The sequence below is a fragment of the Equus caballus genome, unplaced genomic scaffold, assembly GCF_041296265.1.
Source record: "Equus caballus isolate H_3958 breed thoroughbred unplaced genomic scaffold, TB-T2T haplotype1-0000016, whole genome shotgun sequence".
In the NCBI taxonomy this organism is placed as follows: Eukaryota; Metazoa; Chordata; class Mammalia; order Perissodactyla; family Equidae; genus Equus; species Equus caballus.
Genome location: NW_027222391.1, coordinates 11,535,812 through 11,561,148, shown reverse-complemented (window position 1 = coordinate 11,561,148; position 25,337 = coordinate 11,535,812). Strand labels below are relative to the sequence as shown.

At 43.4% G+C, this 25,337-nt stretch overlaps 1 protein-coding gene across 21 annotated transcripts in view; it reads right to left on the bottom strand.

Moving 5' to 3' along the window:
• LOC138922838 (ATP-binding cassette sub-family D member 2-like) overlaps positions 1-25,337 on the bottom strand; it is a 200,543-nt gene that overhangs the window by 44,836 nt on the left and 130,370 nt on the right. For 16 of the 21 annotated variants that reach the window (XR_011435980.1, XR_011435981.1, XR_011435983.1 and 13 more), the window contains exon 8: positions 1,970-2,025. The exons of 2 other annotated variants lie outside the window; for them this stretch is intronic. Coding sequence is in view for 4 of the 19 variants with exons in the window: in XM_070259244.1 (XP_070115345.1) it covers positions 1,970-2,025 (56 nt within the window). In the remaining 15 variants the exon portion in view is untranslated. Of the gene's footprint in view, positions 1-1,969; positions 2,026-2,578; positions 2,784-2,930; positions 3,100-25,337 lie in introns of all 21 variants that reach the window. 3 more of the 21 variants (XR_011435976.1, XR_011435977.1, XR_011435982.1) reach the window with 2 other exon arrangements.

Genomic DNA, 25,337 nt, shown 5'->3' with positions numbered 1-25,337 from the left:
ATACAGAAAAAAAGAAAACTGAGGGGCTGTCCCAGTGGCATAATGGTTAAGTTCACATGCTCTGCTTCAGCCACCCAGGGTTTGCAGCTTCAGGTCCCAGGCACAGACCTATGCATCTCTCATCAAGCCCTGCTGTGCTGGCATCCCACATACAAAAAACAGAGGAAGATTGCCACAGATGTTAGCTCAGCAACAATCTTCCTCAAGCTAAAAAAGAGGAAGATTGCTTACAGGTGTTAGCTCAGGGCCAGTCTTCCTCACACACAAAAAAGAGAAAACTGAGAAAACCATCATAGAGAACTACCAAACTGAACTGGCAGTCCAAAATACACAAGACAAGAAACAAGGGAAATACAGAGCTGCAAAACAAGTGATAAAATGGCAGCGTTAAGCCCTTATATATAAATAATCACTCTAAATGTAAATGGATTGAATTATCCAATCAAAAGACAGAGTGGTGGGATGGATTGAAAAACAAGACTCATCAATATGCTGCCTCCAGGAAACACTCTTAGCTCTAAAGACAAACACAGGCTCAGAGTGAAGGGACGGAAGATGATACTCTAAGCTAATGGCAAACAAAAGAATCAGTTATTGCAATACTTATATCAGACACAGTAGACCTCAAGATAAAAAAGGCAATGAGAGACAAAGAGGGGCAGTATATAATGGTAAAAGGGACACTCCAACAAGAAGACATAACACTTATAAATATACGTGTACCCAACAAAGGAGTACCAAAGTACATAAAGCAACTATTAACAGACCTAAAAAGAGATATTAACAACAACATAATAATAGCAGGGGGCCCCAACAGTCTACTTACATCGATGGATAGATCATCCAGACAGAAAGTTAACAAGGAAATAGTGGAATTAAATGGAAAACTAGACGAGATGGACTATATAATAGATATATATGGAACATTCTGTCCAAAAATAGCAGAATACACATTCTTCTCAAGTGCACATGGAGCATTCTAAGGACAGACCATATGTTTCGAAACAAGATAGGCCTCAATAAATTTAAGAAGATTGAAATCACATCAAGCATCTTTTCTGACCAAAATGCTATGAGACTAGAAATCAGCTACAGGAAAAAAGCTGGGAAAGTGACAAATATGTGGACACTAAACAACATGCTACTGAACAACCAATGGATCATTGAAGAAATTAAAAGAGAAATCAAAAAATATCTGGAGACAAATGAAAATGAAAATACACCATACCAACTCATATGGGATGCAGAAAAAGTTGTCCTATGAGGGAAATTCATAGCAATACAGGCCCAGCTTAAAAAAACAAGAAAGATCTAAAATAAGCAATCTTAAAATACAGTTAGAAAATGGAGAACCAACAAAGGCCCAAAGTCAGCCGAAGGAGGGAAATAATAAAAATCAGAGCAGAAATAAATGAAATTGAAACCAAAAAAGAAAAAAGAACAGTAGAAAAGATCAGTGAAACAAAGCGCTGGTTCTTTGAGAAGATATGCAAAATTGACAAACCCTTAGCCTGACTCTCTAAGAAAAAAAGAGAGAAGGCTCAAATAAATAAAATTAGAAATGAAAGAGGAGAAATTACAACAGATACCACAGAAATATAAAGGATTATAAGAGAATACTATGAAAAACTATATAGCAACAAACTGGACAATCCAGAAGAAACAGATAAATTCTAAGACTCATACAACTTCCCAAAACTGAATCAAGAAGAAACAGAGAATCTGAATAGCCCAATCACAAGTAAAGAGATTGAAACAGGTAGCTTAGTGGGAAACTACTTACCCTGACAAGGTTACCCACTCAAAGCTAACAGCCAACATCACAATTAATAGTAAAACACGCTATATTTTTCCTCAAGACTGACTTGATTTCTACTATTTCAACTTCTCCTTTTCCTTTAATGCATGGATCCTGCTAAACCTTATAAATCCATTACAATATAAAGTGGGGAATGAATAAAGAGCTCACCTGAGGGATGTGCACTCTCTGTGGCTCCTGGGCGAGTACAGAGGACTGTGGTTCAGCTGAGGGGACAGAAAGAAGACAGGGGTCCTGAGATTTAGCTGTCTTACAGCTCTTAGATTCACCTCCTCAAATCTCAGCACCCCAGTTGGGGATCATCCTCCCCATAGGCACAGGGCCCTCTGGGCCTTGAAAAGGCACAAGAAGGATCATGGACAGGCAGCAACACCTGTCTTTGTGTGATTCTGAAATGACCATGGAGCTGAAATCTGCAGTTTTTTACTGAGTGAACATAAACTTTACTCGATTGATTTAACAATAACGCATGCGTCCTTCTGGATAACAGAAAGAAATAAAAACAACCGATCAGTTGAATTAAAGTACGCCAAACGACAAGACACTATTCCTTCATTAAAGTTAACTTAGCAGAAAAATGCTCAGTATGCATCATTTATCTATTTTTCTCAGTAATATTATTCAACCCCTGGTATACACAATCCACGGAAAGCCTAGTAAAAGAGATGGGAGGATTTAAGGCAGGAATTTGTAATTGTTCATTTCAGCTGGGAAGTATTTCTCAAAAGGCCCTTTCGATAGATGCTTTTGGTAACTTACCTGTGAGAGAGTGAACTGTCACAAACTGCGTTTCCCTGGACAAGTCACTGAAATTTTCAGGCCCAATGTCTTTAAATCTTTCAAAAGAGTTAGAAGTAGGTGACCTTGGAAAACTCTTCACAGATCATCATTCTTGGATCCTGTGACATCAGGATAACGTCACTAATGTCACATGTGGTGGTGGACATGTGTGACAGCAGCGCATCTGTAAATAGCGGGGGCCATTTAAGGGGACTGGAGACAGAACTTCCTCCCTCTGCCTGGTTGTCCCTTACCCCCAGACCTTGCCCTCACGGCTCTCCAACAAAGCAGCCTTTCCTGAGCAGCCTGCCCCTGGGCCACCCCAGCTCACCTGTACTTCCCAGGGACGGCCCAAATGCCCCACTGTCACACAGTGTGGTGGCTCCTGAAGGTGGCATCATCAAGTCTGGTTCATTCTGGGCAGGAGGATCAAGACCTGCTTCTGATCTTGCAAATCTAGCATCTGCTCCTTTCTGGGCTCTTGTCTCTGCTCTGAAGCTCTGGAGAGAGGTCTAAGGTCAGAGGGGCGCTCTCTTCCAGGTAAGACTCCCTCACAGAGGCCCCCTGCTTCCTGCCTCACAAGGGCTGGTTTGTTTCAAGGCAACTGGGACATGGATCTGAGAAATAAATTCATCTTAGGGGCAAAAAGGCTGACTCTTAGAATTCATTATAACGTCAGACTTCAAGGACAGAAAGCCTGACAATGCAGAGGGGGCCAGGCACCTCTGTCTGACCCAAGGGACCTGAAGAGACACTAGAAATCCCAGGATACATGTGACACATGGTGGGATTCCATCCACATCCTTTCCTTTACATCCCTGGGGACGCAGGGACAGGCCATGTTCCTAAGTGCTGTGAAGGCTGTAATGCCAGTCTTGGGCAGGTGTGACATCAGACAAAGCCTGAGACTGAAGCCAAGCACACCTGCCCTCGAATCCAAATTCCCTGGCTGGGAGCTCCTGACTCGAGCACATCGGGCCACCGACCCGAGCCTCGGTTTCTGGTGAAGTGGTTGTCAGGGTACATTAAACTATCCAGTAAAAAAACAAAGCGTCCTCTAACTATAACAGCAGTTGTCACTTACTTAAGGCTTCCTACCTGGCACTTGTCTAAAATAGTGATCTATGTTTCCAAACGTCGCCGTGAAACAATCATTATTAATATTTATAGATGAGAACCCTGACTCTCGCCCAGGTTCCTTCTGTCGCCCCTGCTAACAGGTGACAGAGCTGGCACTGACCGGGCCTGTAGTGCTCCAGAGCTCGGGCTCCACCGCAGACCCACGGTCACCGTCCGCCTGATAAACGCACTCCTCCCTCCCGCACCCACCGCCGCCGACATGGGCTTCTCTCCGGTCGGGCTGCAGGCGGGCTGGTCACACGATCCTCGGGCATCCCGGACCGCCCCGAACACCTGCGCCCCCCGGCAGCCCGAGGGCCGGGGTCTCCCCCATCGGCCTTACCCGCTCTGACGGCCCGCCCGGGTTTATACACCGCCGCGGGGGGCGACGAGGTCCCAGACACTTCCTGCTCCCATCCCCAAGCACAGGCACACCCTTCCCAGCTAGTCCCTCGCCCTCGGTGCGCACCCTGCATTTTCCGAGCACACCCCAAAGTTCCCCAACGGTTCTCTGGAGTCCTGAGAAGACAAACGAGGAGGCTACGGCTGCACATGCGCAGAAGGAGCGTGGCGTCCCCTTCCCGGAGTCCAGGCGGTGAACCTCACCTATTTAAAACTACATTTCCCATAGGCCTCCGCGTCTACATTTCAAGTCACTTTTGGCCTTTCCGCGAAAGCGGGAGGACGGTGTTCTTAAATCTCTCCTGCCCAGGGTCCTCCGAGCCCGAAGAGGTTAAGGGTTAAGCCTGAACTCTGCTGTCAAATGCAAAGGGTAGTCCGCTATTGGCTCCCGATTAAAATAGCATTTTTTTCATAAGTCATTTGGAGGTAATTGGGGAAATTTGAATACGGATTGGATATGGAAAATATTAAAATATTACTTAGATGGTGTGAAAAAAATTTGGAGTTAGGTAGGAAAATTGACTTTGTAAAAAGAAAAAGACATGACGACTGAAGTAGTTAAATTATATAGCTGTAAAATTATAATTTTACAATTTTTCAACCTGGGACCTCCACCCTGTTCCTTTACAGCCGCCGGACCCACCAACCCCTGAGCCCCATCCTGGCGCGCCTGGGGCCCAGTGTGCAGATTCTACTGAGGGTCTGCACAGGTGCTCCAGGGGTGGATGTTTATAGGAAATCTGTTGGGTCTTCTACATTAACATTGATTCTTGCTGAATTCTCTTATTGTTTCATAAATTTTTATGTTAAATATCTTGGATTTCCATGCACATAACGACAAGTTTGCTTGCTTTTTGCTGACGTTTATAATTCTTTGTCATTCTTTACCAAATTACAGACAAAAGCACAAGAATGCTGGTTAAACTATATTAAATCAATCATAATAGACTTTAACATAAAGATCACGAAGGAGAGAAAGTGGTCACACATATGTCGTTTAACAAACATTTATTGAAAACTGACTGTACAATCGACATCATTCTAGGTGCTGGGATAGCAACATCAAATAAAAGAGAGTAAATTCCCTACCCCCATGGAGTTTATGATCAGGCTTGTTGTGGGGCCTATTAGTCAGGGTCCCCTGAAGAAACAGGTGTCAGTTGTCAAGAAACCATGGGACACTTGAGGAGAGTCTAATAAATAGGGCTCTAAAAATGTGGGTAGGGTTAGTGAAGCATCCTGTAACTAGTGTTGGTAGAGAGTTATTATCGCCCCCAGGGCTGTAGTGAGAGTAGGTGACATTATCAGAACTTAGCACAAAAGGCCACCCTTATGAGAGCTGTGGTCTTAGGAAGAGAAACATTGTGAATGCCCATTACATGGCTCAGCACGGAGAGCCAAAGGAATAAATACCCAACACCTCACTTGTTCTCTTCCCTCTGATATCCTATCCTCCGTTAAGCATTTATAAACCCCATTCAATACCTATTCTTAGAATTCCATCCGCATGTGTCTCTTCTAGACCTTTTGGTCACCAATTTTCCAGTCTTATTCTTGTTTAGCCCCCTACTACCTGTCAACTCACTGAGCTACTGGACATAAATCAGTATAAATCGAAACTCAAGTACATGTCAGTTCTTCACAAAGTGAACTAAATATACCTCCTTAAACTCTACCCACTGGGAAGATTTTTTTTTCACCACACATTTCAGAACCACCCCTAAGTGAGACTGTAATCGTAGCAGCCATAATTTCCAATGATGCCACCATACACTGTAAACCCAGTTTGAAGGAGAGTTGATGGGTATGTGGCCACAGGTCTCCCTTGGGGACTTTTGGGGAATGTTTAATTGTATATTCTTGTGACCAAGTTATGAGGAATTTTGTCAAAGGGACCCAGCCTTCCCTTTAGTCAAAGCCTCCTGTCTAGAAAGTAGGATATATCAAGGATTTAGAAAGAGAATCTAAATCCCTGTTGTGGTGATTTGTGTTCGTTTTCTGCCCACAAGATCCAGAATTTCACATGTATATAGATATATATCTCAAGAAGCATCTTAGTAGAATACCCATCTATTTCATTTCAATGAACTTCATGATCAAAGAGCCACCACCACTGATCCCTTCATATCACCACAAAAGATGGCTGCACATGAGAAACACTCTAAGAGTTTCAAAAAACATTTGTCAGTATCCCATTAGAGAAAATACATATTTCATTGCTTTGAAATGCAACATGGGCTGCTCCTGAGTCCACAGGGAGTATACTCATATTGATTAATTTGAGCCTATCCAAACATAATTCATCCTTCCTAATCTAATATGGTAAGGATCCACCCCCTTATGTGCTACCTAGTTTCTGCTTTATTGGGCAAGATCTTGAGTTCCTTTTGTGTTTTTGGTTTTTTAATTTCTGGATTTCTTGCAATTTTACTCTGAACATAGCTGGTTTTTTATTCCTATTATGGGCCTGGAGCCAGTAAGGAAGTTCGGACAGGGCCTGAGGATAGTGTGTATCTCCTTCAGGGGTAACTTATACTAGGATCACCCCTTAGGATTTGGAGAGAGAGAGAGAAGTGAGACAGACACTGTCAGAATTCAGTTACTCTTCACTTCTTTTTCTAAGCTCCTCAAAGCAGTGACTTTTAGTATACCTTAAAGGCCTTAAAATTGCAGAGTGTGTGGCAGGTACAACAAACTTGAACTGTCTAATAAGCCTCAAAGCTGTGCAGAGGCAAGTGTACACCTGCCAGGCAAAGTGCACAGAGTTTAGAACATCTGTTCTGACCAAGTAGTAGTATATGTTTGACCATATCCTTCTCCTCTGATAATAACTTTGGGCTTCCTAGATGCTCGGTAAATCCATGTAAGTGAAGGAATACAATTTCTTCACCTTAATCTTGACCTCACACTGATCCATCCTCGCAGTAATTGGGGGAGGTGTACTTACCTGGCATTCACCCTCATATGGCTAGTGATCATTTTATAAAATATTGAGGAACATAATGTCCCTCTTGAAGATATTCTTGTATTCAAACCTTATCTGAGTGAGTAATTGAGGCAATCTATTGAGAGCCCCAGTATATTGGATCACTTTTCAAACTGTTCAGACACCTCCATCTGGGAACTGTTTCTCTCTACACCTGTCAATATTAGATTAGTTTTATCTTTTTAGGGTTTCATGCAAAAGGAATCATACAGTGTATTTTTGTGTGGCTTTTTTTTCACTCAGGATAATGATTTTGAGATTCATCCTATAGTTGAATACCAGCAATGAAGGAACAGCCTCACACAGGGAGAAACAACTGCTTATGAAATCAAGGGAGACTCATTGTGCCCAATGAGTTCAGCTATATGTGAATCCAAATACATGTAATCATTCCAATTTCCAGGTTCCTAGACTTTCCCAGTAAATGTCCCAAATCTCATGTAATACACCTCCTCAAATTGTGGATCTAATAGTTATTGTAATTGTTTGAAGAAATAATGTCCAAAACTTCCCAAAGTTGATGAAACAATGTTAATTTACACATCCAAGAAGCTTACTGAACTCCAAGTAGGATAAATACAAAGATATAGTTTTACCTAGACACATCATAGTCAAACTGTTGTAAGCCACACACAAAGAGAAAATCTTAAGAAAGAGAAAAACAACTGAACATGTACAGGAGAGCATCAACATAAATAATATCTAACTGCTCATCAGAGAAAATAGACCCTAGAAGGCAGTGAAATGGCATATTCAAAATACTGAAAGAAAAAATGGTAACGAAGAATTTTTTTATCCAGCAAGACTATCCACTAATTATAAAGGTGAAATAAGGACATTCTTAAATTTAAAAGGACTGGAAGAATTTCTTGATATCAGAACTGAATTGTGAGAAATACTAAAGGAAATTCTTTGGGCTGGAAGAAAATGACATCAGACAGTACCTCGAATCAGCTGGAAGAAATTAAGAGAGCCAGAAGTAATAAATTTCTGGGTTTTAAAAAAAAGAATCTATAAATATATTTTCTCATTTCTTCTGTTAAATTCTTTAAAAGACATGAGATTGTACAAAGAAATAACTGTAACATTCTAGTATTGGTTTTGTAACATATATAGATATAATATATATAAAAACAAGAGCACAAGAGGGGAAAGTAACAGAGTTACATTGGAGGAAACATTCTATATTTCATAGGAATTAAGTTAATATTCGTTTGAAATAGACCATAGTCAGTTAAAATGCATATTGGAATCCCTACCACAGACACTAGGAAAATAGCTCAAAAACAGTAAAAAATATTCAATAGAGGAATTAAAATGATATACTGAAAGATTTATTTAGCACAAAAGAAGTTAATAAAGGAAGGACAGAGAACAAAAAAGCCTGAAGACACAGAAAACAAATAGCAAAATGGCAAATGTAACTCTGATCCTATCAATAACTGCACTAAATGTGAATGGTCTAAAAAAAACAATTAGAAGACAGAGATTGGGAAAATGAATAATAAAGCAAGATCCAACTATACGTGATCTACAAAAGACACATCTTAGATTCAAAGACAAACAGAAGTTGAAACTAGAAGGATGGAAAAGACACATCACACAAATAGTTACCAAAAGATTGCTGGAGGGTTGTGTTAATACTGGACAATGTAGATTTTAAAACAAGAAATATTATTAGAAGCAAAGAGGGACATATCCAAATGACAAAATGTCATTAAATCAGAAAGATATAAAAATTATCAATGCTTACAAATGTAACAACAGAGCTTCAAGATACGTGAAGTAAAATTTGACGGAAACGAAAGGAGAAAGAGACAATTCAACAATACTTGGAAATTTCAACTGCCTCCTGTCCATAATGGATTAAAAAGAGGAAAGACAATCAGCAAGGTTATACAAGACTTGAAGAGCACTATCAACCAAATTAAATTAAGTGACGTGTATAGATCACTGCACTCAATGACTACAAAACACACATTCTTTTCAATACCACATGGAACATGCTCCAGGATAGACCGTGTACTCAGCCATAAAATAAATTCAACAGATTTAGCAAGAATGAAATTATATAAAATATGTTCTCCAACCACAATGGAATGTGAGCTATCAAGAATGGAATATATCTGGGATATCCACAAACATTTGGAACTTAAATGACACCCATCTGAATAACATATGAGTCAAAGAATAAATTGGGAACAAAATTTGAAAGTACTTTGAAGTGAATGAAAATTTAAAAAATAGAATATCAAAGTCTATGGGATGTGCCTAAAGCAGTACTTAGAGAGAAATTTAGAGTATTAAACACCTATAGTGGAAGAGAGGAAAGTCTCAAATCAATAATTTAAGTTCCTACCCTAAGAAAGGAAAGAAAGGAAAATAAACCAAACTGAAAACAAGCAAAAGAAAGGAAATACAAAAGATTAGAACACGTCTGTGAAATACAAAACACCAACATCAATAAAACCAGAAATTGGCTGTTTACCACATAAAGTTGACAATCCCTTAGCTAGCATCCCCAAGGAAGAGAGAAGATAGAATTTACCAAAATCAGAAATTAGAAAGGGACACCCACAGAGAAATTAAAGGATTATAAGAGAATATTATGAACAACTTTATGCCACAAATTAGACAATTTATAAGATATTGGCAAATTCTTAGATCCAAATTTCCAAAACTGACTCAAAGAGAAATAGAAAATCTCCATAGATCTGTAACAAACAAGAAAGTTAAATTACTAATTAAAACCCTTTCAGGGAAGAAAAGCCCAGATTCAGATGACTCAACTGGTGAATTCCATTGACTATTAATGGAGAAAATAATCCCAATCTCCCACCATCTATTTCAGAAAATATTAGAAGGAGAGAGCTGGTCTCACATCATTCTATTAGGCCAGAGTCACCTTAATTTCAATGGCAAGTGAAGACATCACATGCAAAGACAAGACCACTATCCCTCATGAATATAAATGAAAAAGCCTTAACGATGTGTTAGTGAGTGATGTCACCAAGATGGGGGAGTAGGAGATGTTAGCCTCTGTCCTCCCAGAAAGATCAACAATTAGACTGCTACCTACCCATGATCAAAAAGAGTTCTGGGAGAGCTCTAAAGCCCTCTTAAGAAACTTTAGCAACATAGCGGAACAAAAAATGTGAGAATAACCACACATAAAGAGAAAGAAGAACAGCTTCATTTTGCCTGCATCACCCCGTCCTTTAAGCTGGCATTACTCAGTGCTAAGAGGGAACTCCTCAGCTAGAAAGAGCTCTCCTTTCAGGGAAAGAGAGAGCAGAGTGAACGACCGGCGTCCCAGCCTTTCAGGGCACACAGGAAGTACCCACTTTGGTTTCCCCCCACCCAGAGACTGGCAAAGCAGAAAGATATAGAGATGGCTAGGGACAGGGAAGAAGAGCAGGGTTTACCAATATCGGGCACACAGCAGTAAAGACCACAGCTGTGTGACCTGTTCTATAGATAACCCCAACGTGGAAGGGCAAGGGGAACAGTGCACTAAGAGAGATACACAGCTCTGTGGGAGCAGGGGAGGAGCAGTCTCTGAACACGTTCCAGGAAAGGGGTCACCTTCCATGCCAAGATGAACTTTGCATGAATAAAGATTTAAGTGAGGACAGACTGAGAAGAGTGAAGAGGGGAATGGGGTGTCGACCAAATTTCATCCACCTGCAATTTTACCTACTCAAATTTTATCTACCACGGCAAGAAGTTAGTGTCTAATATTTTAAAATTACTTTTAAATACAAGTATTCGTACTAGTTATATAAATGGAGGTAAACACAAGAACAGCTAGGATAGAAATGGCTCAAGTGGTTTCCATGGGGAATGGAACTGGGGGGATAGAAAGGACTGGGGTTGTGAGGTTGGGGAGGGCCTGTCACGGTCCTTTATAAAGCCTTCAGTACTATTTGATTTTAAAGGCACAAGTATGGATTCCTTAGATAAATATTAATTTTTAAGTGAGCTTTAAAGAATGAGTAAGGTTTCTGCAAGGAGAAACTTGTAGTTTCTCAGTTTACTTTTCCTGCCACTCTAGTGCCTACGACCACAGGGCGTGGGAAAGCCCTGGCCCCGGCTTCAGAGTGGCTGTGGCTTCACGGGAACATGGATGATCTGTCCCTGTGGTACCACAGCATCACGTCTGCCTGCGATCCTGCTCTAAACCAGCAGCCTCTGATACTGCCAGAATCCCAGCATCATCCCCGCTGGCAGTTCTTCATGCCAGGCCCCACCCACTGGACCAGACTCCTGAAATGCTGAAATGGACCTGAATCCCTACTTTCTCCATCCCTAGTTCAGCCTCTTCTTTTTATACGTGGCCCACGTCAGCCTCTGGACAGCATCCACGATGCACTGATGGTCTCCCACCAGAACTCATTTGTACATTTCTGCCTGTTCCTCCTTCACCCGCTCTCTTCCTGCAGAATGGCTTGGCTGCTCCTTGGAGCTCATGCAGGATCGATGTATCACTTAGAGCAGCTCTAAGGAAACATCTGGTGAGGGGGAAACAGGACTCACTCCAGGCAATTACCAGACGTAGGAGGTACTGCCGATTTCCACAACCAAATAATGCACTGCACCAAGCTCCAAGGCAGGAAAGGGCAGAGATCCTAGAGCCAGGCTGCTGAGGTTGGAATCCCTATAATACCACTTACCAGCTGTGTGATTTGGGGCTCTTGATTGAACCTCTCTCTGTCTCAGTTTTCTAATCTGTAAAATGGGGCTACTAATGGATCATGGAGGATCCAAGCCGAAGATACTGAAATTGGTTAAGAGGTTCTTGCATTAATCCAGACAAAAGACAATAAGGGTCTGAACTGAGGCAGTGACAGGGAGGATGAAGCTGAGGAGACCGAATTAGAAAGTTATTTCGGAGGCTGAATGGCACAATTTGGTACCAAGTGACCATGGGGGATCAGGCACCAGAAGAAGGGGACAGGTAGGAGGAGAGAGAAACCATTTAAGTGTAGCTTCTAATTTTTTTATGAGGGTAGCTGAGTAAATGTGGATGCTATTAACATTGACAGTTCACAAAAGAGACTCATATTTGCTGTGTGTGTGGCAGGGAGGGGCATATTCCAGAGAGTTCTGTTGTAATGATGACGTATCTCCTTTCATTTTCATCACCACACTGTGGTTCCGATCCTCAGATGATGAAAGTGTGTCTGCAGCCTGACATTTGTTACCTCACTTAATCCTCACACGAGCCCCATGAGGTAAACGTGCTGCTACTATCTCTGTGACGTAACAGGGTACTTGAGTCTCAGAGAGGTAAAGCAACCTGCCCAAGATCACACAGCACCTTGGCTGGGATTTAAATCCAAGAGGATTGGACTCCTTGAGCTATCAGCCTTCCAGTATTGCACATTGCCTCTCAAATACACTCTTCCAGAGAGGCGTCCTAGATATTTTCATCTGTGCAGTCCTCCTGCATGAAATAGTTCAGATTCTTCTACCTAATTTTCATTTGAAACTCTCCTTGTATACTCTAGAATTTGTCCCAGCTGGTGAAAAGGTGTCTTACCATATTATATACTTGTCACAGCTGCTCTATAAACCTGCATGTGTGCACTGTGTTGGCACGGTGTGGTTTCTGTGTCTAATTACAGTGTTGAAAGCTACTACATGCACAGATAGATATGTATATAGAGATTAGGAACACAGAGCGGTTCCCCTTTCACATAAAAGTGCATGTGCTGTAGAGGAAGAATAGCATATTTTTAACTCTTGAGCACTATTTGCTTAGCTGATAGCTAAGTGAAATGAGGGGGTGTTAGAAAGCTGTGAATAATGTTCAATATGAATATTATAGGTTACCTGGGAAAAAGGGGTTTTACAGTATAAAATGATACTGCCAAAATCCAGCAAAAGGCTTAAAAGTCCAAACCACTCTAAACATTGATTTGACTCAATCGTGCCATTTAGAACATTCCATTTCCCCAGAAAGAAGTCATTCCTGAGAAAAACTGTGCAAATGGAATGTAAGAAGGAGAGAGAAGAAAAAGTAAGATTGCAGATCCACAATGAACAGCGTCCACTTTCACCTTTTGGGAAATTTATTTCTACCCCTCAAAAAAAGAGAGCCGCAAACAATGGTTTTCCCGATGAAACCACCCCAGCTGGATCATGCTAAAAAGCTTTCAGGAGGGAAGCAGTAAATAAATTCAACTGTTCAGATGCATTTGGAAGTCATCCTAAAGCAGCAGCCCCAGTAATCGCTGCGCCATCAACAACTAAAAGGATCCAGACTATTAGATGTGGACAACAGAGAAATAATGGATGCTAAAGAGGTCGGAAACAGAAATGATGGCATTCACCCACTACATAGCTTCAAAGCGGATGACGGGAAAATGGAGGCTCCATTTTCTAACTACTGAACTATTAAAACACACACACACACACACACACAGACTGATAAATGCCAGTATCAGTTTTATCACGTAGGTGGTTAAACAGTCACTTTCTTCTTCAATATTTTGAAATATACAAGGACTTTGGTCTTCTACTAATTTCAGAGTTGAAGAGGCAGGACGGCTTCCTTCTCTGCCAACGTGCAGACTGGGAAGATGTGATGCTGGGGCACCCAAGGTTCCAGAACCTTGGAGGCAGGATGCTGGAACATAAGGCAGGCAGGGACGCACAAAATGTCTATCCATGAGCTTAAAGAATTGTTGGATAAGAACCAGTTCTGCTTCTCCAGCCAAGCTTTCGCTACTTGCCAAGAACATTATGCTTTGGTAGCCCAGTGATTCTTGCAGTAAGGACCCACGAAGTCTGCTTACATCAGAATCAGCTGCATCCCTTGTTGAAATGCAGATGCCCAGGCCCCAACCTACTGAAGCAGAATCTGTTGAGGTGGGGCAAAGATTCTCATGCCACTGTCCTTGAGACTTAGCAAGGTAATTAATGTGACCAGATGTCCTGGTTTGACTGGGACAATCCGAAATTCCAAGATCTTCGAAGTATTATGATATAGACTAGGGGTCCACAAACTACAGCCCATGGACCAAATTTGGCTGCCGTTTGTTTTTGTAAATGGGTTTCAATTGGAACACAGTCATGTTCGTTCATTTTTGTCTTTGGCTGTTTTGACCCTACAACAGCAAAGGTGGATAGTTGCCACAGAGACTGTATGGCAGGCAAAGTCTAAAATATTTACTATCTGGCACTTTACAAAAAAAGCTGGTTCACTCCCAATGTAGACCAAAGGTTTTCAACCATTTCTGCACATCAAAATCATGTAGGGATTTTTATAACACCACTTCCCCAGACCTAGTCCCAGAGTTTCTGAATCAATTGGCCTGGGGTAGGACTGGATATAGCTATCATTTAAAAGCCTGTTCAGGTGATTCTAATGCGTGGCCAGGAAGAGGCCAATTGCTCTAAGGGAGACTGCACATACTTTGGAACCAGGCTGAAAAGACTCTGCTCCATAATCCCTCCCTTCGTAATCCGGCTGAGTGTCCTTGGGCAGCCCGTGTAACTTGCATGAGTCTCAACTGCTTTATCTGTAAAACAGAGCTACCAATAGTCACTTTGTTGGGCGAGGTATTAGGAAGATGAGAGACTATATACGCACACCTCCCGAGACAGGGCTTAGCATCCTGTGAGACTAAATAAATGGTACTGGCGGTGATGAGGAGGATGATAATGATGATAACCATGATAAAGGGTAATGCCTATGGCTTCAATAATGCAATTGGATATACATTCATTAAGCACTGTCTGTGTGCTCTGGAAGGGGAAACCTTGATAAATAAGATGTGATGACCACCTGAAGGAGCTCACAGTCAAGTAAAACAAACAGGCACGTAAGATAGTGACAGCAAGAGAAAAGAAAAACGGGCCAAGAAGATGGAAAAACGAGTCACAAGAGAAACTAAATTCTAATAAATATAGACAAACATGTAAACTTCAGCAATAATCAGGGAAATGAAAAACAAAACTCGAATGAGACATTTTCTCCCAGCAAATAGGCAAATATTAAAAATATCCCACCTTCACAGAAGCATAATTTTTACAGGCTTTTTAAAGGGTGAATTGACAGGTTAAAATCTGCACACTTTTCAAATCCTCTATTTCCCTTCTAGGTATGTAGTCTGGAGAAACACATATGCTCTAACAGACCTGTGTAGGAACTTTCACTGTGGCATGGCTGCAGCAATGTGAACCATCTAAATACCCATAAGATGGGGAATGGCCAACTAAATCTTCATGCCTTCATTCTATCTAATTCAATGCTAAATTATTTTTTAAAGTGATTTAAATGCATACAGGTACAAAACAGACAATCACACAAAGTACTCTGTGTCAAAGATGCAAATCATAGAAAATGCCAGAACATAGGTATAATAAAGCACACACATGCACACTCAAAACAAAACTTTACTTTTTTATCCATGTATGTGTATGTAAATTCCCAGACAAGATTACTTCTGGAAAGGAAAGGTAGATTTTGAGAGTAGCCTAGAGGAGATCTTTCACTTACTATATTGTTTGAATATTTAATAAAGTGAATGTATTCATGTACTGCTTATGTACATCTTTTAAAAGAAAAAAAAACACCAGACAATAATTGAATGTAGTGAGTATTATTAGAGAAGTATGTGTAAAGCATGATGGGGGAACCAAAAACAATGCTGCTGGGGTGGGATGGAGAGGAGGAGGTGCCGCAGAGATAGGGTAATGCTGAGCAAGGCCTTGAAGGAGAAGATGATGGTGGCATCCCAGACAGAGAGGGGACCATATGCAGGGGCTCAGGGGCATGGCATGTATGCTTTCATTCATTCATCCCATTATTCACTCAACAAACATTTGTGGAGTGTCACCTCTGAGCTCAGGAGTGTTCCAGGTGCTGGAGAGACAGCAGGGAACAGACAGACAAAGGTCCCTGCCCGCACGTTGCTTCTCTTCTAGTCTGTCTAGATAGATAACGTGCAAGAAACAATCAAGACGCATAGTGTGACGGGGAGTGCTGTGCGGAGAATAGTGCAGGGAAAGGAGGTGGGAGATGCTGCGGTGGGAGCGGGGCCCCCTATTTTAGTTGGGGTCACCAGAGAAGATTGTGCTAGGAAGTAGCATAAACAGAGAGCTGAAGGAGCTGAAAGAGCTAGCCATGGGGACAACCAAGGGAAGAATGTTCCAGCCACAAGGACAGCAGGTGCAGAGGACCCCATGCAGGGCTGAGCTTGACATGTCCCAGCGACCACCAGAAGGACAGCATGGCTGGAGTGGGTCAGCAAGAGGACAGAGAGACGGTGGATGGAGGCTGGGAGGTGTCGTGCAAAGCTTTGCGAAATGTGGAAAGGATTTTGACTTTTCCTCTGGGCGGGGTAGGTGGGGGTGGGGAGCGGTCACCGTAGGCTTTTAAACTGGGAAGGGGCTTGATTCATTATATGTTTAAAGATACCTCTGGATGCTTGACTGAGAGGACTCCAGGGGGCTAACGTGGAGGCAGGGAGACAGTTGGGAGCCTCCGGCATTTGCAGGGTCTGCTCAGGGCCTGGGCAGCTGAGTCACGGGGCGCTGGGTCACTAGACACAGGGGTGGGAACACGGGATCTCAACAGCACGTGGACATCACTGGCCTCTTCCTCGGGTAGCAGCATCCTGATGCTCTTTGACCGACCTGCCTATACCCTTGCAGGACCCAGAGGAAGCGTACAAATGAAGCGCCATATACCACATGCCCAGGGATTTGAAAGTGATAAAGCAAACTTTTAAAGTGTCATTTAAAATATGTACTATCCTCCTATCTTCATAATGACCTGGAAGGCCAAGTTCAAATTTGGAATCCTCTGGCTTCTCAGATTTTCTTGCCAGAATATAGCAGCATGGGGAGAGCTGGCTCCTGGCTTATGGCTCCCGGATCCCTAGCCTCAGCCTGTTCCCCACTTCTCTTCCTACTCCCAGCTCTGCCCATCACTGTAGTGGCTTTTTGTACGTGTGTGAGTACATCATAACCTGCACAGTGAAAATGGGTGGACAGCAGTCTTTACATCCCCTCTGGCTTTCATGTGCCATGTGCCCTCGGGAGGACAGATCCAGGGAAGAGCCAACTTGGGCAGGGAAGTCCAGGGTCTCTGTGACCAAGAGAATGGTCCAGAAGAGAGGGTGCAGGTTGAGGTGGGCAAGTGCCCTTGGCCTGTGGCCTCCTTATCCCCTGGGAAGACGTGATGGGAGAAGGACTAGAGTGGAGACTTCTAGGGCGGATGACTCAGTGCAGGGATGTTTTCTGCATGGGCTTAAGAATGGCGCTGCCCTCCGCAATCAAGCCGGCTGAGCTTAGGTCACTGCTCCTTACCCAAGGGACGTGGGACACCTTGGTTGGGATTTCCTCTAAGAAGCCACACAATGGTGGTGGGAGGTGGTTCTTAGGAATTTAAATCATGAATGGAGGGGCTGAGGGAAATGTCTTGGAGCTGGTTTGTACCAGCCACAGCGTCTTGAAGAGAGTGTCGCTTAAGTCCTATTCTCTGGATTATTGGAGGTCTGCTGGTTCCAGTCCTTTCTTAGGCTTCTTTGATCAGCTATGCCTTCCATTCCATGAGCTTTCTAAGGCTTGCACCATTCAGAGATAGTTACTGTGCCTGTAACCAAGAAACCCTACAAGATGCAGGCTGTGTTACAAAGAATTCCATGTGCCACATTAGAGCGGCTGAACTTTAGTCTGCAGAAAATTGGAGGCTTTTAAACAGAGAGCTGGCTTTTTTTTTTTTTTAATGTCTCTAGAGAGACACAGAAGATGGGCTGAAAGGGAAGAAACTCATCTGGCCTTCCTTGCTCCTCCAGCACTTCAAACGGTGGATTAAACAGAGGCACCTATTATGAAATATAAGTTCAACTTCAAGAAAGAAAGAAGAAATCTTCAGGGTAGGTAGGTGAGAGAGACACCAGGAGACTGGCGATGAGTAATTGAGCTCATTTTCAGGCAAGAACAAAGATTCAAGGCTGACTCCCAGGAATTAGAGATCGGGTAGTACAACATCATATCCCAGTTCAATTCTAGAAGACATTATAGAACAGATGGTTTCTGAGCAGGGAGAAGCCAACGGAGGTTCAGTATGACCAAGTCATGCCAGACTCCTGTCAGCCCCAGCCTGCTCCTGTATAGCTCCATGAACTGGAAGTCTTCAGCAGTCAGATGCATATTAGGTGCCTTGGCCTCACCACTAGTGTGGTCTTACTAACGCTGCCCTAAACTTGATATACGTGCCCTGATTCCACTCAGTCAGCTTTTCCCTAAGCCTCTAAGGTCTCTTAGTCTCTTGCTGAAACCATTATCTCAGCCCACCTGTACAGGGTCTTGAAATCCTGTTAATCTCTTGCAAAGTTCTTCCTTGACAAAACTCTCCCTTGAGAGACTGTCCTTGTAGTGGATGTCTGCTGTCTCTCCATGACCAGCATCCACTTCTCCTTGTGCTGTAACAGCTTCGTACCTGGCCTTGATAAAGGATCCTTCCTCCACTCCCACTTCCGTGCTCAGCTCGGGGGAGCTCACTTTGTCTCCAGCTCTAGAGCATATCTTTATCATATGAGCAAGGAGTCGCCACTGAAGAGTTTTAGTATGTCCCTATGAGGACAGAGTCAATGGCAGGATGGTGTGATCAGAGACGCATCTGGGGAGAATCCCTCTGGGTGCAGGGTGAGGAAGAAACTGCATGCAAGAAGACCAGCTGGAAGACTGTGGGGAGTTTTGAGGAAAGAAATGGCAGTTTGGACTAGCATATTGGCAGGAGGTGGAAGAGAAGTAGATCGACTCGAGTGACTTTTAGGAATTAAAGTCAACAGGCTGGTGATGAATTGGAGATGGGGGATGGAGGGAGAAAGAGATGTCACAAATGATTCCTAAGTTTGCGCTTTGTGCAAGTGAATGGATCACGGTGACTTCACCGATAGAGGGAAATCAGAAAGAGAAGCAGACTTGAGGAAGGGAGTCATGAAGAGCATGGCTTCAGTTCGGAGTATTTTGAAACACCTAAGAGAAAGTGTTAAGAGGCAATTGGATATACAAATATGGAACACTGAGGATGTATCTGAGTTGGAGATATTAACTTGCCAGTCCACGTAGAAAGCCAAAGACGTGCATTATATCAGTGAGAGGAGAAGAGCGAGCCAGAGACCAACCTCATAACTGCCCCCTCTGTGTTCCCTCCGACAACACTCTCTTTCCATCTTACATTTATGCTCTTGGTTTTTCTACCTCTCAAAATGCACGCACACATGACTTGTTCCTACTTAAACCCAATATCCCCCCCTGCTAATTTCTGCAGATGGTATTTTGACTTTGTTAAATATTTTTCATGGCAGAATCATAGCAATGCCTTGCACAGAGATGGCAAAAGAGATGTGGGCAAACGATGAGGCTAATTCTACTTTGTCTTTTATTGGTTCTTGAAATGGAGACACCAGGCATCTGGAATCTGAAACCCTGTACTCTATGCATCCAGACCTCCTATTCCATACTTCATGAAGCATCTCCAGTTTGGGAGATTACACAGTAGGACAGGAATGGATGAACTAGTTTATGTCCTGTGGACAAGGGTCCAGCACAGAGAGCAGGCTGGAAGCCATGCAGGATGGGGAGCAAGGTAACTTGGGGATATTATCTGACTTATTCCATGTGGTCCCAAGAATAAGGGCAGGATCCATGACTTACGCCTCTTGTGTTCTTGGGCCAGGACAGGCCTGTTACAAAGCGGGCTTCAATAAATGTGTGTTAATAACTCTGCAGATGATGAATATACGGAGCAGTGATGAGGCCTGGCTGAGGATGCTGAAGATGTCATTCAGACATCCTGGCATATATTACCCTTAAGTGCTGCCTCGGTGGTTGGGCATCTGCACTTAGAACCCAGCAGAGTCTTGCCCCTGATATCAAGATATCCATGGGCCTGCCTCCCGCCGTCCCTCCCTCACCCTACCCTCCGCCCAAGAACCTGTGGAATTCAGTCAGACGCCAGAGACTCCAGGAAGGTCCTAGAGAAGAGGCGATCAGGGGTGAGACTCTCTCAATCATTTATTGCAGCTCTCATTGGCTTTCCTAGAATCAGCCAGAGCTGAAATCTGATTGTGGAACCTTGGATTCTGGATTGCGGGGGTATGGACCCAGGGAACATTTATTAAGCAAGACTATATGTAATGTCCACTTAATTCTCACTGCACACTGGCGTTCTTATTACTTTTGCTTAGGGAACTGAGGCTCAGAGAGGCTGAGATTGTCCAGCCTGCAAGCAGTGGAGCATGCATCAAATCGAGACCAGCCCAATTCCACAGCCTGTGTTCATTCCACTCAACTTCACAGCCTCTCTTCAAGGTCTTGATGAGGGGGTCTCACCTCATACACACTCTCCAGTGAATGTAAAGAGAACACCTGAGCTAGAGCCACTTTCTCCTAACGTATTATGAGGATACTCTGGCTTAGAGTAGAAATCAGAACTCAAACCACACCTTACTCTCCGCTGGGCCATGCTGCCGGTGAATCAGGCCAGCGCCCCTTGTTGACACGCTTTCTAAATGATCATACTTCTCTTTCATTTTTTAAATTTGGAACCAATTTGCTCCTCTCTGCTTGATAAGGATCTAACACTTGCCTAGTCAAAACAAATGGAGTGATAATCAGAGCTTGCTTTTGTGCAGCGTGTTGCAGTGGGTGCCAGCCTTCCCCAGCCCCTCCCTGGCTGGAATACAAACACCTTCCTCAGGTAAGCTAAGCTCTACCACGATTCTAAGCTTACTCTGATAGAAAAGAGTGAGATGAGAGCCTCATCTCTGCCTGAGGGAGTTGGGGAGCATTCTTCCTGCTGCTGCGTAAGTGGAAACTGCCACGTGACCTACAGCCATCTCCTTCCCCTCGTTCTGCTGGAGAGGTCCATGCACCTGGTTTTCACTTCAGCAACTCTGCTCATCCTTGCTGTGGCAGATCCCTCTTCTCAATCCCAGCAGCACGCCTGGGCAGGAGCAGGGACAGGCAGTCCTGCTCCGAATGGAGCCCTTGGCTAGACCCACAGTGTTCCCACCCACCTGACTTGAAAATATCCACAGCCATTGCTTTCCTGAGCGTCTGCTATGTAGGGGCCTGTCTCCATGCTAGGTACTTTACATAAATCATGCTATTTAATTCTCTCAACAATCCCTTCCTTCAAATATTTATTTTGCACTTCCTGAGTGCTAGGCACTGTCCGAGGGATGCAGCAAAGAACCAAAGCAAGCAAACCCCTCTCCTTGTGGAACTTATGTTCTTTTGTGGAGGAGCACCTCTCTAAATGATACTGCTACCCCCATTTTTAAAGAGAAAAATAAGGTTCTGGGAGTTTTCATAACTTGGAATTTCACACAGCTGGTAAAGAGAAGAGATGAAATGTAAGCGCTGGCTTCTAAGACCCGAACCTATGCTCCTTCCCTTACATCCTACCTCTTGCAGCTGATCGCAGGTCTTACTCCCAGAATTCCTAGGATTGAAGGGCTAAGATCAAGATATAACAGCTTGTGCCTGGGTTCGCACAGCTAGCAAGTTCCCGGGGGCAGTTGCAAACTGGTCCTTACTGATTCTAAAGGTCTTTCAGTTAATCAGGTCACAGAGCGTGGAAAAGCATCATAATTCTAGCTTATGGACAAGAGTACCCACTCTGCAAAGGCATGGCTCCAGCTGCTGTGTCTGCATGGGTTCATCTGCTCCTCCTAGCTGACCTGTGAATGTAGGTAATTTTAGCATTATTTCCTTCTTACAGATGAGGAGACTAAAGGATTGAGTGTTTATGAAACTCCCCCAAAGTCATGGAGCTAGGAAGGGGCAGAGCTGGGATGTGAACCCAGGCTGGCTGGTGCCGGGTCCAATTCCTCCCCACTATGTCTACTCACTCCTCAAAGATGAGATACAAATTGATCTTGCATTAAAGGAAGCCTAGATTCCCAAACGTCTCCAGGGCTATACTATCATGCCACTTGCTCGCAAGTTTGAAAGGTCTTTTCTCATAAAGAGCAAAAGATGTGGAGGACTAGGAGTTCAGTCTTGACAGGCATGCAGGGGAAAAGTGTTACTGGCAAGAGGAAAGGCTGTGCAAAGGTCCAGGGGTAAGGAAGAGCACATCCTGGTTCCCCAAAAAATGGTCCAGATGATCACTCACTCCTTTTGACACCAGATGTGGAAACGGTGCTCTCCCAACCAGGAAGAGCCCCTCCCTGGCCAGCTCCTTCCGGGGAGCATCTTTCTCCTCCTGGGACTGGTGCTGTAACATGTCCAGGGGATCTCCAGGCAGAGCAGCTACAGACTTTGTGGGGCCCAGTGCAAAATGAAAACGTGAGGACCCCTGTTCAGAAATTATTAAGAATTTCAAGATGGCGACAGTAGATCATTAAACCAAGCGTGGAGCTCTCCTAAGCACAGGGCCCTGTGCAACTGCACAGGCCACATGCCCACAAAGCCAGGCCTGCCCCTGGTCTCCCTGAGCTACAATGTCACCTCCCTTATCTCATTTTTTCTTCATGACAATTCTGGGAACTGAGTGTTGTCACGCCCAAGTTCCAGCTGAGGAAACTAAATCTGTAAGGCCAAGAATGACTTGATCAAGTTCTCGGAATTAGTAACCATGTCAAGATCAGAATAATAATGAAATGACAACTAATGCATAACATTTGTGGAGTCCCGGGGCTCAAAGCTGAAATCCTCTGACGCCAAAGCCCATGTTCTAACACAGTCTGCTACTATGCCTCCTGCCCACAGCTCAGGGCTTCTGTGTCTAATCCTGACTTCAGACGGTTTTGTGCCTGGATTGTAAAAAGGGCCTGGACCAGTTAGGCTTTGCCAAGAGATGGAATCAACACATGTCAACAACCATCCAGTGCCATGAACATCTTCCCAAAGCCTAGAGAGGAAATCCAAGTGGAGACGCCGGGTAGCCTGAACTTCTTAACAAACTGTTGTTGCTGCCGAGGCCACCTCATCCCTGGGCTATCCCAGGGACCAGGCCTCCACGCTGCACTCAACAAGCAGATCGAGAAGCTTCTCTCCTTGATAACCAAACACATCCATTCAAGGCAACAGAGTTTTCTATTCAATTATCACAAATTTTAAGGAGGTTTAAAAACAGAACCCCAAGTTCACACCCACTCACTCTTTTACCCTATTTAGTCCATTTAGACCAAAATTAAGAAGACTCTGTTATCCAGGTTGTTTCTTTCCCGTGTGATGGAACATAATCCAACCACATCCTGAGATGTGCAAAGTGCTTAAGACCCTGGAGTCGGGCATAACTGAGTTTAGGCCCAGCCCCTCGTGGTACCAGATGTGTCAACTTGAGCAAGTATCAAACCTCTCCTCAGTTTCTTCATCGTGTAATAAAGGAATGCCCAGTTCATAAGGTTGCGACTCTTAAGCGCCCAGCACATTGGTAACGTGCTTCATGGGTGTTAACCATTAGTAGCGGCGTGATTGGCAGTAATGTTATTAAGTTGTTCTCAGCTAACTCCTCTGCTGGTTCAGTCACGTATTCATTCATTTATCAACATATAGAAATATTGCTGCATACTTCCTATGTCCAGCTCTGCACCACAGTTTGGAGAAACAGAATGAGATTGAGGCCCAGATCCAGAGGAGCTCACAGACTAGTCAGCAAGGAGGAGGTAAATGTGGACCTAAATAACTAGACTACAGAGAAGACAATGTTCATGGAGAACTGGAAACAGGACCTCAGACTGGGTGAACTAAGGAAGTCTTCTTGGAAGAGGAAATATTAAGCTGGGCTGTTAGACTGAACAGTAAGCACTCAGTAGGTAGTGTTTCAATTACCGGCCAACGAAAGCCACACTACCTATTAAGAATGGACCTCTCTATAGTTCCCCGACGGCATGGCTGCATGCAGATATTCTCCAGCTCAGAGTTTGACTTTCACTTTTGAAAAGGTAAAACAGATTTTACTTCTGAAATTAAAAAGAGTATTTTTTCATATTCCAAAGGTGTATAGTTGGGACTCGGGCAGTAGAAATTTATGAACAGGGGCCCTTTGAACGAGGAGGGAAGACAATGACTTAGGACTAAGGATTCTATCATGTGTCGCAGGATATCTTCTAAATGCTTAGCCCACAGATGTATGCACATAAAAAGGTTTGTCATTTATCATTTAAGTGACCCATAACGACATCTACTCTCCCCTTTGCCCTGTGGCAGCAGGTTCTCGTGGCTCCTTCTTTGATGGCTTGAGCACCAGTGTCCATTTCCCCATCTGCCTTAGAGGACACATCTGATTAATCCAAAACAATTATGATGATCCCATTTCTCTTGCCAGTGATTCATGCAGGGGAGCTATGTGACCCAATTCTGGAGAACAGACTTGAGCAGAAATCAGCTGGGCGGCTTCCAAGAAAGGTTTCCTCTCTGATAAAAAAAAAAAAAAAAAACGGCACCAGAAATGTGGTGTCATATCTTGTTTTTCACGTTCTTGTTCCTTTGGATGGTGTTGATTCTGGGTGTGATGCCTAATATTGCTGAATCTACTTCACGACCATGAAGAAAAGCTAGCTTGTACAGAAAACTGACCTATCACAACAGGAGAGGAGAAAGCCAAGAATAACCAGATCACCAGTGACATCATTGAGCTGCTGAATTATCCAACCTTGGCGCCACCCTACCTTCCAAACTTCTCCTTATGTGCAGTAACGAACTATTCTTATTGTGTAACCTGAAAGAATCAAAGCTCTTTGTTACGTGTGGCTAAAAGCACGCTTTCTGATGAAGCTCTAATATAGCAGCTTTTGAAATCAAAGAATTGGTCCTGGAAAGGCCTTGTAATTTTCATTATATAGGTCCTTCACTTCCGTAGTTAAATTTACCCCCATCTATTTTTATTCTTTTTGTTGCGATTGTGAATGGTATTGTATTCTTGAGTTCTTTTTCTGTTGGTTCATTACTGGAGTATAGAAATGCTACTGATTTATGCAAATTGATTTTATACCCTGCAACTTTGCTGTAGTTGTTGATTACTTCTAACAGTTTTCCAATGGATTCTTTGGGATTCTCTATATATAAGATCATGTCGTCTGCAAACAGCGAGAGTTTCACTTCTTCGCTCCCTATTTGGATTCCTTTTATTCCTTTTTCTTGCCTGACTGCTCTGGCCAGGACCTCCAGTACTATGTTAAATAAGAGTGGTGATAGAGGGCATCCTTGTCTTGTTCCTGTTTTCAGAGGGATGGGGTTCAGTTTTTGCCCATTGAGTAT